The sequence below is a fragment of the Pristiophorus japonicus genome, chromosome 14, assembly GCF_044704955.1.
Source record: "Pristiophorus japonicus isolate sPriJap1 chromosome 14, sPriJap1.hap1, whole genome shotgun sequence".
Lineage (NCBI taxonomy): Eukaryota > Metazoa > Chordata > Chondrichthyes > Pristiophoridae > Pristiophorus > Pristiophorus japonicus.
Genome location: NC_091990.1, coordinates 5,422,522 through 5,439,240, shown reverse-complemented (window position 1 = coordinate 5,439,240; position 16,719 = coordinate 5,422,522). Strand labels below are relative to the sequence as shown.

Sequence of the window (16,719 nt, the reverse complement as noted above, 5' to 3'; positions counted from 1 at the left end):
GGTGCGAGTTAGGACATGGGCAGCTGAGTTTTGGAGCACTTCTAGTTTACTCAATGGACTTAAAGTCTACAGGATGCCAAACCCCTAAGTATGAGAAGATCTCCTGCGGAGGTCCCCAGTTGCTTCACAGTCAGATTGGGACCTGACTCCTGGCTCGTATTGTGACTGTTACATTATTGAGAAGCACAAACTGACTCATTATCATTCAAAAATAACAGTAAAGCTGAACGGGTTGTCTCTTTGCCTTCAAAGCAACTTCTGTATAACTGCAAATGCTGATCAGGTAATATTAAAACTTGCCGTGTGATGCAATTCACTACCTGCAAACTGTTTATACGTAATCTTTCATATCTTGTGAAGTTTGCAGACAGCCGGCTCTCCCATTAGCTATCCAGCACATACATGTTTCCACCCATAAACAGAGTCAGATATTTGTGGAGTTCAAGTCCCACTCCAGAGATTTGAGCACAAAAATCTAGGCTGGCACTCCAGCAGTGCTGAGGAAGCGCTGCAATGCCGGAGGGGCAGTGCTGAGGGAGCATTGCAATGTCGGAGGGGCAGTACTGAGGGAGCGTTGCACTGTCGGAGGGGCAGTACTGAGGAAGTGCTGCGCTGTCAGAGGGGCAGTACTAAGGGAGCGTTGCATTGTCGGAGGTGCCGTTTTTCTGATGAGACGTTAAACCGAGGCACCGTCTGCTCTCTCAGGTGGACATAAAAGATCCCAGAGCACTATTTTGAAGAAGAGCAGGAGAGTTATCCCCGATGTCCTGGGGCCAATCCCTCAATCAACATAACAAATAAACAGATTATCTGGTCATTATCACATTGCTGTTTGTGGGAGCTTGCGGTGCGCAAATTGGCTGCCGCGTTTCCTACATTACAACAGTGACTACACTTCAAAAAGTACTTCATTGGCTGTAAAGCACTTTGGGATGTCCGATGGTCGTGAAAGGCGCTATATAAATGCAAGTCTTTCTTTCTTTTCTTTCCATTATCTCTCGCCAGACAGCAATGCCTAGCCAGTGGTACCACTCAGGTCAGCCAGCGCGACATTGCCCTGCCTGTAATATAACTGTGCCCTTCGGTAAACAGTTCTAATCTGCTTTTTATAGTATACATTTAAGAATTCAGAGTTTGGCTTTAAAATACTACTTTTTGTGCAAGTAATTCTTTCTGTTGATAGTTTGGTGGTCCACTCTTTAATCAGACTTTAAAATGTTATCATTTGATTTTCATTCTGAGTACCTTTACTTGTAGCCAGAATAGTCGTCCAATCATCTCTTTAAATTTGCCCAACCAATTACTAGCCTTGAAAAACTGCTTTTAATGATTGCTCTCACAGCTACAACCATTTCCAATGATCACTACTACATAAGAACATAAGAAATAGGAGCAGGAGTCAGCCATTTGGCTCCTCGATTTAATAAGATCATGGCTGATCTGATCATTGACTCCGCTTCCCATAACCCTTTACTCCCTTATCGTTCAAAAATATGTCTATCTCCGTCTTAAATATATTCAATGACCCAGCCTCCACAGCTCTAACCTAGCAATTACTGTTGGTAGTACTGGTGGATGAAGGCTTAACACATTCATCTAACATTCCTCTGTCCATTGAGTAGACTGGGTCTTTACTCATTGGAGTTCAGAAGGATGAGGGGTGATCTTATAGAAACATTTAAAATAATGAAAGGGATAGACAAGATAGAGGCAGAGAGGTTGTTTCCACTGGTCGGGGAGACTAGAACTAGGGGGCACAGCCTCAAAATACGGGGGAGCCAATTTAAAACCGAGTTGAGAAGGAATTTCTTCTCCCAGAGGGTTGTGAATCTGTGGAATTCTCTGCCCAAGGAAGCAGTTGAGGCTAGCTCATTGAATGTATTCAAATCACAAATAGATAGTTTTTTAACCAATAAGGGAATTAAGGGTTATGGGGAGCGGGCGGGTAAGTGGAGCTGAGTCCACGGCCAGATCAGCCATGATCTTGTTGAATGGCGGAGCAGGCTCGAGGGGCTAGATGGCCTACTCCTGTTCCTAATTCTTATGTTCTTATGTTCTTATGTCCACTATTTCCGTGGAGGGATTAACCCATTTAAAATACGCTTACAGCATTTGTCCAGTAACATTACCAGCATTCACCCCAAGGCTCCTGTCACCTTAACAACTCGTAGAGCCACAAGGTAAATGCACTTGGTTGAATATATGACCCTAAGTATTCGGCCATAAACTGGGAGCAGGTCACTTGTCTAAACCCTCTTGACCAGCGATTGATGCATGCAGAGAGGGAGACTAGGGCCTAGAATTTCCCCAAAGCCCGCCAGCGCCCGATTGCTGCCCAAAAAACCGCTAAGGACGGGAAGATTATCGCCGGTGAAAACTTCCCCAAATTTTTTTTTTAAATCCGCCCAGCAAAAAATATGGGCCTTGCACCCCCAATCTGGGCGAAAAAATGCAATTTAGGGTAGATTGGGCGGTGCCTGAAGAAAATGGACGAAAAATGAAAAAATCTATAAAAATTTAACCCGAGGCTGTGGGTTGGGCCGAACACCAAAAAAGGAATAAAAATTATTTTTCAAAAAGCCTAACTAAAAAATACAAAAAACATTTGCAAGACGCTTTTAAATTAAATTACCCCAACAGATTTTGAAAATAAATAATAGAAAACCAATCACTTACCTTTTTCTTGCAGGGCTACTGCCTGTAATGATCCACAATAATCTTCCCTACGAATCAGAGGGAGACAAGCAGGACATTAAGATTATTTTGAAGCTTTGGGACGAGCACTGTGAAGGTAAAACCAACATCATCTATGTCTACTGGTGAGCATCATGGCTATGACTCTTCCACTTTCCCACTCCTTGCTGTCCTCCCATCCGGAAAGCCAGTGGATAATTGACCTTCCTAATGCCTGCCCCCAACCAAGCGTCGGGTCACCTACCTTCAACGGCGCTACTCGGAGCCAAGTTTGCGGCCAAAATCTCGCCGTAGGCAATTAGGATCATACAGCAGTGCCTGGTCTCCAGTCATCTTGGACCCCCTTGTCACTGAACCAAGACCTTGCTCTGCTAAGCCCGTGTGGTGGCCGGTGTGCAATGGCCACCCCATTTTAAAAGAACTCACGCACAGGCATCTCCCACTCTGTTAACATGAAGTTCGGGGCCTGGAATGTCAGGACCCTCATGGACAACTCCAATAGCGACAGACCGGAATGCCACACCGCCATAGTTGCCCGGGCCCACCTGTGACAGAGTCTGTGGTTCTCATGTTAGACTGTTCAGCCACCAAAGAACTCACTTCAGGAGTGGAAGCAAGTCTTCCTCGATTCCGAGGGACTGCCTATGATGATGACTCACCTACCGTCCAGCTCTGCTGATGCTCGTGGGTGTTTTTTTATACTTACCTATGGATCACCGCTCAGCCAAAAATCACGCCAGGGTGATCTGAGGATGGTGCACGCTGGCAGTCTGCTCCCCAGCGGGACTCCGAAACCGCCGGCATAACACAGGTACGCAATTTTCCGCTCACCTGATTCCGGCTCACAATGGCCAATACCGCCCAGAAACCGGGCGGTAAGCCATAGGAAATTTCTAGCATACCACAACAAGTTCACACCAGACTACAGATGTATACCCACCACTACATCGCCATAAAAACACACACATTCAGACAAGTCCACAATGAACAAAAATATAATTCAAAAACTAGCATCCATCTTCAAAGAAGATGCTCCCTTTCTAATTCACAACAATCCATCTCCCAGACAACAGAAGATAGTGTCATACATTGGAAAGAAGGCACAAAGTACCATTTTTTAAAGGAACAGATATGCTGAGTTCAAACTGGTTTAAATTGTTTTGTTTTATACATAAATAAACCTGAATTCACCTAATTCAGGTTCCTCCTTGTGGTGGAAGATTTTCTCCAATATGTTAACGAATTTGTAAACATACCGTACAGATTTCTAGAGAGGGAGAGAGAAAGAGAGAAAGAAAGAGAGAAAGAAAGAGAGAAAGAAAGAAAGAAAGAAAGAAAGAAAGAAAGAAAGAAAGAAAGAAAGAAAGAAAGAAAGAAAGAAAGAAAGAAAGAAAGAAAGAAAGAAAGAAAGAAAGGGGGCAGCCAATTTGGGCACAGCAAGCTCCCACAAACCGCAATGTGATAATGAACGGATAATCTGTTTCTTTGTTATGTTGATTGAGGGATAGATATTGGCCCCAGGACACCGGGGATAACTTCAAATGCCATGGGATCTTTTACATCCACCTGAGAGAGCAGACAGGGCCTCGGTTTAATGTCTCAGCCAAAAGACGGCACCTCCAACAGTGCAGTTCTTCCTCAGCTCTGCACTGGAGTGTCAGTTTAGATTTTTCAATATCTAGCAATATCATAAGACATGTTCTTAATTCACTAGGAATAAGGGGTCAGCCATTTTAAGACTGAGATGAGGAGGAATTTCTTCACTCAGAGGGTGGTGAATCTTTGGAATTCTCTGCCCCAGAGGGCTGCAGATGCTGAATCGTTGAGTATATTCAAGGCAGTGATCAATAGATTTTAGAGTCGAAGGGAATCAAGGGATATGGGAATCGGGTGAGAAAGTGGAATTGAGGTCAAAGATCAGCCATGGTTTCATTGAATGGTGGAGCAGGCTCGAGGGGCTGAATGGCCGACTCCTGCTCCTAATTCTTATGTTCTTATGATTGGTGCAGAATAGGATAGGGGTAGCAGAGTTCTGGGTGAGCTAAAGTTTATGGAGGGTGCAGGATGGGAGGTCGTCCAGATGAGCATTCCAAAGGTCAAGTCAGGAGGCACCAAAAACATGAAAGAGGGTTTTGGTCGCATAGGGACTGATGTAGAAGCAAAGGTTCCAGAGCGAGATATCGGCATTAATTTTTGATGGAGTGTTGTGTGGTTGGAAGCTCAGCTCAAGGTCCAATAAACTGTGAAGGTTGCAAAATTATCCCTAGTTTTCAGTGCATTGTTTCATAAAATACAATGTGGAGGAGAACATTTGACTTATTCAGACCATTGTAAACGGAGTAGCTGAGGTTTGGATCCAAGCCCTGTAGGTTGTGTTGAACACCACGAAGGTTAGAAAGAACAGGAGAAGATAAGGTATATTTTAAAAAGCTGAGTGATTTCAAGCCTGGCATTTAAAAACCTGTATATTGTAAAATGATTTAAACACTGGAGATAAGAAACTCGCCAGTATTGAAGTCCTGAGAAAATGGGAGTTAGATTAGGCAATAGTGGGATGGGTTTTGATTTCAACAGTGTGCAAATGCAATGAGGTGGAAAAGCACGCAGGGTGTGTCTGTCATGTGTTTACCTTTCTTCCCTAAAGAAAAGAGTAACCAAAAACAAAGTTTTGAGAGTAAAAGAAGGAATGTAACTGCAAAGATTTTCTTGTCGTTGAGCCTTAAATCAGAAGTGGCACAAAGTTGGGACCATATCAAATAAATCCTGGATATTTTGTGCTACTCAGCCTAGTCAGAGAGGTGCCTTTCTGGTTTTCTGTAATACACCTGACAACGTAATGCTCAAGAAGAAAGTGCTGCATGTATCAGCCTGTCAGACAAAACTCTTAAAAGCATAGAATAAATTGTTGTGTGATTATTTTGTATAATACAAACCACTCCCCCAAATATTGCAGCCTACATAATTTCAGTGGAACGTTAAAATATTTTTCTTCATTTTTTTCCAGCCGCTGGTGGTGTCTATAAACTTTATAATCCCACAACCTTGTGCCAGGTTTTTCAGTGGTATTTCACCATTTTGGGTGGAAAACGGTGCAGCTGGAATTTCCCTGAAGTCTTGCACCGGCGGTTTTGAAATACCGCTGGGGAGCGGACTGCCAGCATGCAAGACTGGGAAAAGTGCTTTCGCCCGATATTCGGCTCAGCGGTGACCCGTAGGTAGGACCAAAGAAACCACCAAGGAAAAACCTGTTGGTGCAGCCCTTGGAAAGGCGGTAGGTATGCAACCCTGCAAAAAAAAGGCAAGTTAAAGTTTTATTTTTAAATTCTTTTGCAGCGATTCGCTAGAAAAGGGTCTTGTGAATGTTTTGTGATTTTTTTTTTTATTTTTTGTTTTTTTGAAAAAGAAAATGGTGTTTTCCCCCCTCCCTCGGCCCAACTCGCAACGGTATCGGCCTCGGAGAAAAGTTACAGAAAATTTGCAGTTTACGCCTCGAATCTTTGTGCAATGCCAATTTTTTCTGCCGGGCACATTTTTTCCCATCTGTTCAGCCTCGAAATCATAGCAGAGTCATAGCATTTTTTTTCTGCCCCAAAAAAACCGCTATGATCCAAAACCAAATTTCCAGCCCAATGTCTCTAAAGTGTTTAGTCCATTGTGTTATTTGATTAAACGTTGTGCTGATCATCAGCAACAGCTAGAAATGTTTCAATGGATAATTGGCTTTATTTTAATGTGTTTTATATAAAAGAAAGACTATAGCGCCTTTCATGACCACCGGACGTCTCAAAGCACTTTACAGCCAATGAAGTACTTTTGAAGTGTGGTCACTGTTGTAATGTAGGAAACGCAGCAGCCAATTTGCGCACAGCAAGCTCCCACACACAGCAATGTGATAATGACCAGATCATCTGTTTTCGTGATGTTGATTGAGGGATAAATATTGGCCTTCTTCAAAATAGTGCCATGGGATCTTTTGTGTCCACCTGAGAGAGGTGAAAGATGCACCTCCGACAGTGCAGCACTCCCTCGGAGAGTCAGCCTAAATTTATGTATTCAAGTCTCTGGAGTGGGACTTGAACCCACAACCTTCCAACATCAAAGGCGAAAGCGCTACCCACTGAGCCACAGCTGACACAATTGATTGCTGACCCTCTGCTACTGTGGATCAATTTTTCACTTTTTTAAAGTAACATAAAATTACAACTTTGGCTTTAAAATTATGCTATGCGACATTCGCCTACGGACGATTAACGTCTTGATATGAATTTCCTCTTTGCTCTATTTTACAACGTCTCCGTTATAAGAACAGCAGGAATTTCACGAACACTCGACCTTACTTTGTGCACAATATAGTTTCCAAAGCATTTGTTTTCTAAATTGTGACTAGTCTTTCTGCCTCCTAATGGTTTAACTTTGACAAATGTGTGTGTTGCATTAATGCATTTGGTGACCGTTTTCTTGGCGAAAAATTATTGGTTAATTGCAAAATTACCACGCTCGTGAAAAATAGGATGAAACAAGCTGGTCCTGGCAAAGCAAGATTTGCAAGCCCCCGGAGAGGTGCCATGGAGAATAAGAACATTGGGATGGTCCTGCCTTTAATTCACTGTGTTTGTAATAACCGCCCCATTTGGGTGTCTGAGATAATGTTGAACCGATTGTTAACTGATGACAATGGTTACATCACCGCCACACAGACAATGCTTTCAATAAGCACCAATTCGCACAGATAGCTTTTGTGAGGTTGTGAAATGGACCTGGAATTGGCAGCCGGTCCATATTTAGCTGTCACAACTCCTGGCGTGAAGGTATCAGCCGCCCTTGTATTTATAAACTCCAGTTAAGTCAACACTTCATGACATCATTACAAGATCGGTGCTGCGATGATGAACTTTACAGGGAGAGGGGGTGATCTTTTAAACAAAATAACAATCACGGAGTTCCAGCTTTAGGCGGATCAACATTGCATTAATTGGCTTAATTTTCCCCAAAATAAGAGCGAGAATGATCACCTTGATTTTCAGAACCATCCAGACTTGGAGCACCGAGTGCATTGAATTCATTTCGAAGAGTTGGGGGTGGGGTGGTGAACAAAAGTCGGTCGTTTATAACAATCTATTTGCGAGTTTATTTCTCATTAGAAATCATTTTAGCCGACCTTTAAAACGCTGTGTGCGCGGAGAATACTCATCAGGTTTGCGCATCACAAATAAAATGCTTCTTTTGCCCAAAGAGTATTCGCCTTAAAACAGCGCAGCTATTTGTGGGAAATGCAAACAGCTGAAATGCAAGTGTTCTTCAGAAGGGGCGTTTTGTATTTTTGTGAAATGTGATTGTTTAGCAAGTTTCCCCGTGCAGAAAATCAGCGCTGAACTTCAGACTGGTGCGTGTGCAGTCCTTGCTTGGAGGTTCAGTAACCCCCCCCCCACCACACACACACAAACCCCATCCCTTCGCATGTTTGTGCAGAAGGCGATTGGTGTCGGCTGTGCGGAGGAACTGGCTCTGGGGAGGAGCTGAGTTCTCGACACCAGAGCAAACTTGAGTTTCCGACTGCCTGGTGTGTGGGACTGGGTCCGGGGTCCAGTTGCTGTGCCGGCGCTGCTGTCACTCAGAGTTGGGTCGGGGGTCTCTCTCAGCAGACCAGCAGTGTGTGTGTGTGTGTGTGTGTGATCACCCGGCCAGACACCATGGAACTGTCAGCTGCCTGAGCCCGGAGCCTATCCAGTCCCCGTCTCCTGCCTTCTCGCCATGAGCTGTCTGGATGTTATGTACCGCACGTATGGAGCGCACCATCCTTACTTTGCAACACACTGTCCACAGGTAGGGCACCGAGCTCAGCAGCTCCGGATAGAAAGGTTCCTGGTAAAAATATATATTTACCCAATGTTGCTGGAATAATCTCTTAATGTTTGCTTATTAACTGGGACAATTGGAGCTCTCAAGATTGAGATGAATAGATCTGTGTTGGGTGTGGGTGTGAGGGGCGTGGAGCCTTGATCTGACTGGATGGGGAACAGGCTCGAGGGGCTGAATGGCCTCCTCCAATTCCTAGGTTCGGAATCTGTCATGTTTACTGATCTCTTCTGTATTTTCACAAAAGTCGTAGTTATAAACTTGTCTAAACTTCGTGGTCTCATAACGTGAGTGCAGCCGCGTTTAGTCGGAAGAATGCGCCCAGAGTTTCCGAGTTTAACAGTGAACGAGACCTCGAGTCCTGGGACATTCATCCTGGGTATAAAACACAAAGAGTTAACTTGCGTGAACCGTCCTTTTAAATCTTTTCTTAATTTAAGCCTTGTTTTAAATGTTCATAGCTTTGTTTTAATTTGATGTTTTGGCGATGGGGCACTGCAGATCGGGTGTTCATTGTTTACTAGGGCTTCAGGATCGATCGGTGAGGGAGGGAGTCAATTAGGGAGGGAACGATGGAGGGAGTGAGTGAGTGGGGGAGTGTTGGAGGAAGTGAGGGGGGTGTGAGTGAGTGGGGGAGTGTTGGAGTGAGTGGGGCATTGTTGATGTGAGGGAGGGAGTGAGTGAGTGAAGGAGGGAGGGAGGGAATTAATTAGGGAGGGAACGATGGAGGGAGTGAGTGGGACAATGAGTGAGTGAGTGAGTGAGGGAAGGATAGTTGGCCCCCGAGCTCTGCGCGCTCGGAGCAAAGTTTTGTGCAACTTATTTTACTGTGCGCCAAACTTGACATTTTGCAAAGCGGATGCTGTGCAGTGACGGGCCGTGTGCGGGCAGGGTGATGCAGTGGGAGCTTTGCCCTTTCCCGGGAGCAATGATATGGGGGGCTCCCGGGGACTCCCCTGTCACTCCCAGCTCTCCCAGTGTCCCGGGATAAATCACACTGGCCGCTCGCCCGGACGCACTCGGGGCCAGTGAGCGGCCGGCGGGACAGCGGGTTGTTTCCGAGCCCACGGGAGGGTTATTCCTGGAATCGAATCCGACCCAACAGTCGGGTTTTATAAAGGGAAAGCGGGTAATAGAAACGGCAAACATTTCTCCAACCCGACTATTCTTTCTGTAATTCTAACGAGCCTGGGACAGTGCGGGACAGAGAGGACGGGCAAGTGCGGCCAGGAACGCTCAGAAAAGGACCTTTCTGTTGGAGTGAAGTGCTTGAGCAGAGGTGGGTCTGTGCACATTCGCGACGATTCGCGGAAAGTGTTCGACAGTTCGTTCATAAACATCTTGCAGTTTGCAACTGGTGTGTAACTTGTAGCTGGAGTGAGGTTTAATCGGAGAAAGCTCGCTACAATTGAAGGTGTGATTGGGGGGGGAACTGGAGATTCCCTTCACTGCCTGGGCTGAGCATTGAAGGCCAGGTAAACGTGTCTGACCCTTGCCGTTCTAACACTCTGCAATCTCCTCCCTACAGACCCTGTCCGTTTACCCGCGAGTGCAGGAAATGACCATGGAGGTCACCCCGGGCGCTGCGCCTCAACCCCCGGCCCCCAGCAAAGAGGATGGCCTCAGGGAGCAGGATCGACCCGAGGCCGAGTACATCAACTCCAAATGTGTGCTCTTCACCTACTTCAACGGGGATATCAGCAGTGTGGTGGACGAACATTTCACTCGAGCACTGAGCAACTACAACCCAGAGACCCGGGGCTGTAAGCCGAGGAAGGGGGTCCCAGGATCGACAGGTAACGTGTTGAGTGATTTCACAGCTCGCAATTAACAGCAGGTGAAGTGGAGAGCGCAACCTAAAACCCACCCTCCTGTCTGCACAGCCCTCACTCCTTCCTCACTCCTCCCAGGGGAACAATTTACCTCTTGCTCCCCCCCCCCCCTCAAAGTTTTATTGTCTCCTTGTTCTTTATTCTCACCAAGACAATCTATGTGTCGGGTGTTTATCAGCTGTGGGTGTGTGTGTATGTGTGTGGAGGGGAGGTTCCACATCGCAGCAGTGCCCGCCAAGTACAGACAAGCCTTCAGAACACAATGAGTAGAGATTTTTTTTTTTTAAACTGCGAAATCTAAATAGGAACGGCAAGTGCAGAGAGCAGGCCGGCCACTTTCTGAAATGGGGAGTCTGTACATTTGCCCAGAGGATTCTGATCAATTCTCTCAGCCACACTCACCTGCCGTTCCACACCCGAGGTCTCGTTCACTTTCCCTGGAGTGGGATCCCGAGGTTTCAAATCTCACCCGAGCAAGAAAGAAATGAAACAAGTAAACAACAACAACTTGTATTTATATAGCGCCTTTACCGTCCCGTGGCGCTTAGGTGGAGCGTTAAAACAGGTTAAATGAGTATAGGCTTCTAAAAGAGAGAACGTGTATTTATATAGCGCCTTTCATTGCCGGTAAGTTTCTCACAGTACAACAATGACTACACTTCAAAAAAGTACTTCATTGTCTGTAAGGTGCTTTGAGACTTCTGGTGCTCGTGAAAGGCGCTATATAAATGCAAGTTTTTTTTTCACGACCTCAGGACGTCCCAAAGCGCTTTACAGCCAATGAAGTACTTTTGGGGTGTAGTCACTGTTGTAATGTGGGAAACGGGACAGCCAATTTGCGCACAGCAAGCTCCCACAGACAGCAATGTGATAATGACCCGATAATCTGTTTTAGTGATGTTAGTTGAGGGATGAATGAACTAAAGCCACAAAAAAAACGCCTTATACCTGATCAACTTGTGAACAGCTATTTTATTTTGCTAAAATGCGCTATTTTATAAGCAAAGCCTGTCTTAAAATGTTAGAATGTACAGCAGAAGAGGGACTAATTGGATCGCGCTCTCAAAGAGCAGGCATGGGCCGAATGGCCTCCTTCTCTGCTGTATGATTCTATGACACCTTTGCGGGTGCAATAAATGAGATAAAACATGCTCAGTTTAGCAGGATTCCGAACTCCTGGACTAAGGCTTTTAGTGAAAATAGAAACCCGTGCATCATTGAAATCGTTTTATTTCAGAGATCCTGACAAATCTGCCCAGAAATGGTCTCGCGAAATTGCTGCATTATTTTACCGTCCTTAAAACGGCTCGACAACACAAGGGACAATGTGAATATCTCTCACTGGAATTCGTGTATTCCTCCCTCAGTAACCAACCCTCTCATTGCCCAGTCAAAATTAGTAAAAAGGAAGATTGAAAATCACAAATAAGGGCAAGTTTCCGAATAATTGGCTCTGGAGGGATTTAACGATTAGCCAGTGGTGGAAATACCCTGCACTTGTCCATGTATATGTTCCCGTTGCCCCTCGTGTTATTGACTGGTGGGGACGCGGCGAGTAATGTTAAAAGTCAGCAGGTTGGATATATCAGCATCTCCAGTCAGTCATTTTCAATAAATACATCCTCTAAATATAACGCGTGTTTCCAAAAATGATGTTATGTTCATGGGCTCTTCCTTGACCTTGGCGTGGCTGTTGGATTCTGCCTAATAATAGGGTCCTCGTGCACAGGGTCTATTTTAAGCATTTAGACTGTTTAGCGCTTTAAAAAAAAAACGTTTAAAATTCCTAGGGTGCTCAAACCCAGTTAATGTAGCAGGAGATCCCGGGAATGGTATTCACAACACTGCGGGAGTAACTATATGTAGAGGCACGGCCGCTGTGTTAATGTGGAATCAGAAGTTTTCATGGTGCCTATTGACAATGGCCCCTCCGCCCGCCCGCGCTTTCTTACAGCCAGCACGGGTTCGATGGGCCGAATGGGCCCCTTGTGTGCTCTCTCCCCACAGCCCTGCGATTACCTACACGCCCCCCCCTCCCCCACTCCCCCACTCCTAGTTCATTCCACCCCACATCCTCACTGAGTACCTATGTCAAAATAAAACTCAAAGGGGATCTTACTTTTTTTTAAAACAGCTGTCTAAGTTGACGGTCGAGGGAGACAGAGTCTGGATCAGTGCTGTGCTCTTTGGCCACTGGAGGGTTGAGGGGTGAGTTGCAGAGGGTGTCGGCCAGCTCCCGCGTGTTGGGGGGCCCGCGGAGTTTGCGTTCTGTGTTGATGCACACGCGACAACTAAGCCCAACTTACCCTGGGACATGTTCTATTTGAAGATGAACAGTGTTCTAATTAATAACAGGTCAATAATCCCCAAGCCAAACCCCAAGTGATCAGCAAATGCACGCCCACGGACCAGGCGCTGATCTCAGTGAATTCAGTCTGTCTGAATTCGGCCTTTCTCTGGCAGTCTCCACAGAATCCAGGACTATTTATTCGCTGTTTGTTGACTAACTAGCCCGTTATAAAGATAGGGATATGTTGTTCTGCTGTGATGATGTGTCTTCCTGTGGGTGATTGACACCAATTTTTAGGACAAGGGGGTGGAGGGGTTGTATTAGTGTATACAATGCTAACAAGCAAGTCCTTTCTAAATATCGACATTTTGGGAAGAAGGTTGGAACAATATCAAGAAGATTGGAAACATAACATCAACTTAATTATTACAAGTTAATGCAGCAGCAGAATATATTTTGTATAACAGAGCCCGTCAAAGAAAAAGCAAGGTGATCTGTTTTGTAAAGGTGACTAATTGTAGCAATTTGGCATAAATATTAAGACCGATTGGAACAGAGGAGGCTGAGGGGAGAACTTATTGAGGTGTATAAAATTATGAGGGGCCTGGATAGCGTGGGATCAATAACCAGGGGGCATAAATTTAAAGTAATTGGTAGAAGGTTTAGAGCAGAGATTTAGAGAACTATTTTCACCCAGGGGTCTGGAACTCACTGCCTGAAAGGGTGGTAGAGGCAGAAACCCTCATCGCATTTAAAAAAATACTTGGATGTGCCCCTGAAATGCCGTAACCTACAGGGCTGGACCCAGAGCCGGAAAGTGGGATTAGGCTGGGTAGCTCTTTTTCCACCTGCGCAGCTATTCTGATTGGCTAAAGAACCAAAGGCGACATGAGGAAAAGCAGCAAGTGGTTAGGATCTGGAATGCACGGCCTGAGAGGCTGATGGAGGCAGACTCAATTGTAGCTTTCAAAACCGAGTTGGATAAGTACCTGAAGGAAAATAATTGCAGGGCTACGGGGAAAGGGCAGGGGGAGGGGGACTGGCTGAGGTGCTCTTGCAGAGAGCCGGCACGGGCTCGACGGGCCGAATGGCCTCCTTCTGTGCTGTAACCGTTCTAAGAAAGAAAAAAGAAAGACTTAAGAACATAAGAACATAAGAAATAGGAGCAGGAGTCGGCCATTCGAGCCTGCTCCGCCATTCAAAACTATCATGGCTGATCCGATCATGGTCTCAGCTCCACTTCCCCGCCCGCTCCCCACAACCCCTTATTCCCTTATCGGTTAAGAAACTGTCTATTTCTGTCTTAAATTTATTCAATGTCCCAACTTCCACAGCTCTCTGAGGCAGCGAGTTCCACAGATTTACAACTCTCTGAGAGAAGAAATTTCTCCTCATCTCAGTTTTAAATGATCTGCCCCTTATTCTAAGATTATGCTCCCTTGCATTTCTATAGCGCATTTCACGACCACTGGACGTTTCAGAGCGCTTTACAGCCAATGAAGTACATTTGGAGTGTATTCTATGAAGTTATGATTCTATGATGGGCCTGTGGCCTCTTCCTGTGCCGCAATTGCCTATGATTCATAACATAAGATCATAAGAATTAGGAACAGGAGTAGGCCATCTAGCCCCTCGAGCCTGCTCCGCCATTCAACAAGATCATGGCTGATCTGGCTGTGGACTCAGCTCCACTTACCCGCCCGCTCCCCATAACCCTTAATTCCCTTATTGGTTAAAAATCTATCTATCTGTGATTTGAATACATTCAATGAGCTAGCCTCAACTGCTTCCCTGGGCAGAGAATTCCACAGATTCACAACCCTCTGGGAGAAGAAATTCCTTCTCAACTCGGTTTTAAATTGGCTCCCCCATATTTTGAGACTATGCCTCTATGATGGGCCCCCGCTGTACATTCTCACTGATGTCTATGATGCGAGCTTCAGTCTGTGTGCAACTCACGCTTTGCCTTTACCTTTCAGAGGGCGCCTCTCTCACCCAGCGGAACTTCCCTGCGTCTTTCTGGGACAGTAATTACCAGGCCCCCTCAGCCTCGGCGGCAGCCGGCAACAGCACCGTGAGCTCTCCGCCCTCCGAGCTCCACTTCGCGTCCACAGAGCCTTACCCGGCCGCCTTGCACCCGCACCTGGCCCAGGCCTCGGACCATTGGCACTACCCGCTGGTCGGGGGCCACCTCAGCCCACACAGCCCGGCCTACCACCACCCCAGGACTATACACGAACTCTACCCGGTCAACCCCAACCTCGACCCGCGCTACGGCTCTTTGCTGGTCCCGGCGCTTCGCTCCAGCCGACTTCAAACGGCCATGGGGGGCCAGGAGCCCAGCTCCCCCTGGACAGGGGTCTTCCCCACCTCCGAAGTGACACAGACTCTCAACTTAAATGTTGATGCAGGTAAGGTTCTTTACATTGTGATAGGAGGTGGGCAGCCCGCGGTGTAGACCAGATAAGAATCGCCGCATAGACTGGATGCTCGGCCTTGGTATTGGGCGAGTGCTCTGTACATTGCAAAGGATCATTACTGCGTCCTACAGACTTAAAAATAACAAGGCAATTAATTGAATTTACTATTTTTATTCTAAGCTTCAGTGCCTGTGTTTGAGGAACTTTGTTACACAAATTGTACTGGGAAGAATGTTTTCACTTGTTGAGATATTAAAAAACGAATCTTTACCTGTTCCTGTTTACGTGTTTTAGTGGCGACATTGCAGCACTAAATATTTCACTTTCCAGCCACATTTCTGTGTAATCGACTAACGAGTTTGGCCCAATAATTGCTAGCCGCCCTTCTTCGTTCAGACAAGAACTCTAACTTTATCACAAAATACTGCGGATGCTGAAATCTGAAATAAAAACAAATTCTAATTTTGTGACAGATATATGATAATTTAAAGTCTTATTTTCTGGGAATCTACTTTTAGTTATACAGTCGAGGCCCCTTGAATTGCCCCCCCCCCCCCCACTCTTTTGCACAAGGCTATTATGGGATAGTTTGGAATCCGATAGAGTTAGACTGGTTGGGAAGGTGGTTGGGGAGAGGGGACCCATTGACTTCATGTCTTGATCTCAAGTTGGCTCCGGGGCTGTTTGCCTTCTCTAAGGGGGTGCAGTTCATTTCTTTATCTGTTTTCTTTTTATTCTTTATTCTTTCTTCCCCCCACCTCTCCCCGTCTTTCTTTCTTATCAGGTCTCCAGCACCACGCCAAAGCCAAAGATGTGTTCTGGTTTTAGAATGTGTGGCGACCCCTGTTTAAGTGTGCAGGCTGTAATCATGTCCTGTGATCTCGGTTACAGCTCGCCGCTTCTGTTTGCCTGGCGGATCTCTCTTCAGCTGATTTCTGAAAGACTTGGGGGGCACACATTGCAGACAGCCTGCGCCCACAAACACCGCGACCTGTGTGTACATATTCCCTGTTGGCGACGGACGTGAGGCCAAGGCTGTGAGTGGGAGACTTACACAGCAAGTTGTACCCGAAGATCATCCGTTCAGATATTCCCAGGGGAAGATTTCCACCGACAGCTATTTATTTTATTCTTCAACTGACTCTTAAAGCGAGAAGCAGGACTTATTAAAATTCGCAAGTTTCATCTTAATGCAATTCAATTTAGTTCTTCCTCCCCCTCCCTCTTTTTTGTGGTTTGTTTTTTTTTTGATGTGAAGAATCTCCGCGATTAAAGGAAACACTAGATTGCTTCAGTGGAACATTGTAGTCTTTGGGTTCTGGGTTTTTTTTCATCGAGTTCCCTGAGAAGGGTCGTTTCACACCAGCAATTGGAACCACTGCAGTTGTTACAGAGAGTGGGCGCAAATGGTACCGCGTAAAAAGAGGTGATTCGATTATTTTAATCCTCCAAAACTGATATTAAGAGGGATAAAAAAAAACCTTACCTGGGATACATTCATCGACCTTTAACTCAAGAATTGCGACAGGTAGAGGAATTGACTTGAGAATCTTATTTCACGAAGATGGTACAGGAAAGCGTGCATGACGAATTATTTTTAATTCATTTATGGGATGTAGGTGTCTGC

The 16,719-nt window shown here is 45.8% G+C and overlaps 1 protein-coding gene across 5 annotated transcripts; it reads left to right on the top strand.

Moving 5' to 3' along the window:
• Positions 1–8,163: 8,163 nt before the first annotated feature.
• vgll2b (vestigial-like family member 2b) lies at positions 8,164–16,382 on the top strand. 5 transcript variants are annotated; one of them, XM_070898798.1, is made up of 4 exons: positions 8,164–8,517; positions 10,079–10,346; positions 14,652–15,083; positions 15,984–16,382. In XM_070898798.1, the coding sequence occupies exons 1-4, from the start codon at positions 8,446–8,448 to the stop codon at positions 16,022–16,024; spliced, it is 813 nt and encodes a 270-aa protein (XP_070754899.1). In that variant the 5' UTR covers positions 8,164–8,445; the 3' UTR covers positions 16,025–16,382. The 5 variants fall into 5 exon arrangements, with proteins under 5 accessions (XP_070754899.1, XP_070754898.1, XP_070754903.1 ...); XM_070898797.1 differs by having other exon boundaries at positions 15,877–16,382; XM_070898802.1 differs by lacking the exon at positions 8,164–8,517 and adding an exon at positions 8,544–8,749 and having other exon boundaries at positions 15,877–16,382.
• The last annotated feature ends 337 nt before the right edge of the window (positions 16,383–16,719 follow it).

Bases quoted from the DNA above. Each gene is read 5' to 3' on its own strand.
- vgll2b (XM_070898797.1), top strand. From the start codon at position 8,446: ATGAGCTGTCTGGATGTTATGTACCGCACGTATGGAGCGCACCATCCT. The intron at 8,518-10,078 runs GTAGGGCACCGA...TCCTCCCTACAG, and splicing joins TTGCAACACACTGTCCACAG to ACCCTGTCCGTTTACCCGCG. The intron at 10,347-14,651 runs GTAACGTGTTGA...TTTACCTTTCAG, and splicing joins GGGGGTCCCAGGATCGACAG to AGGGCGCCTCTCTCACCCAG.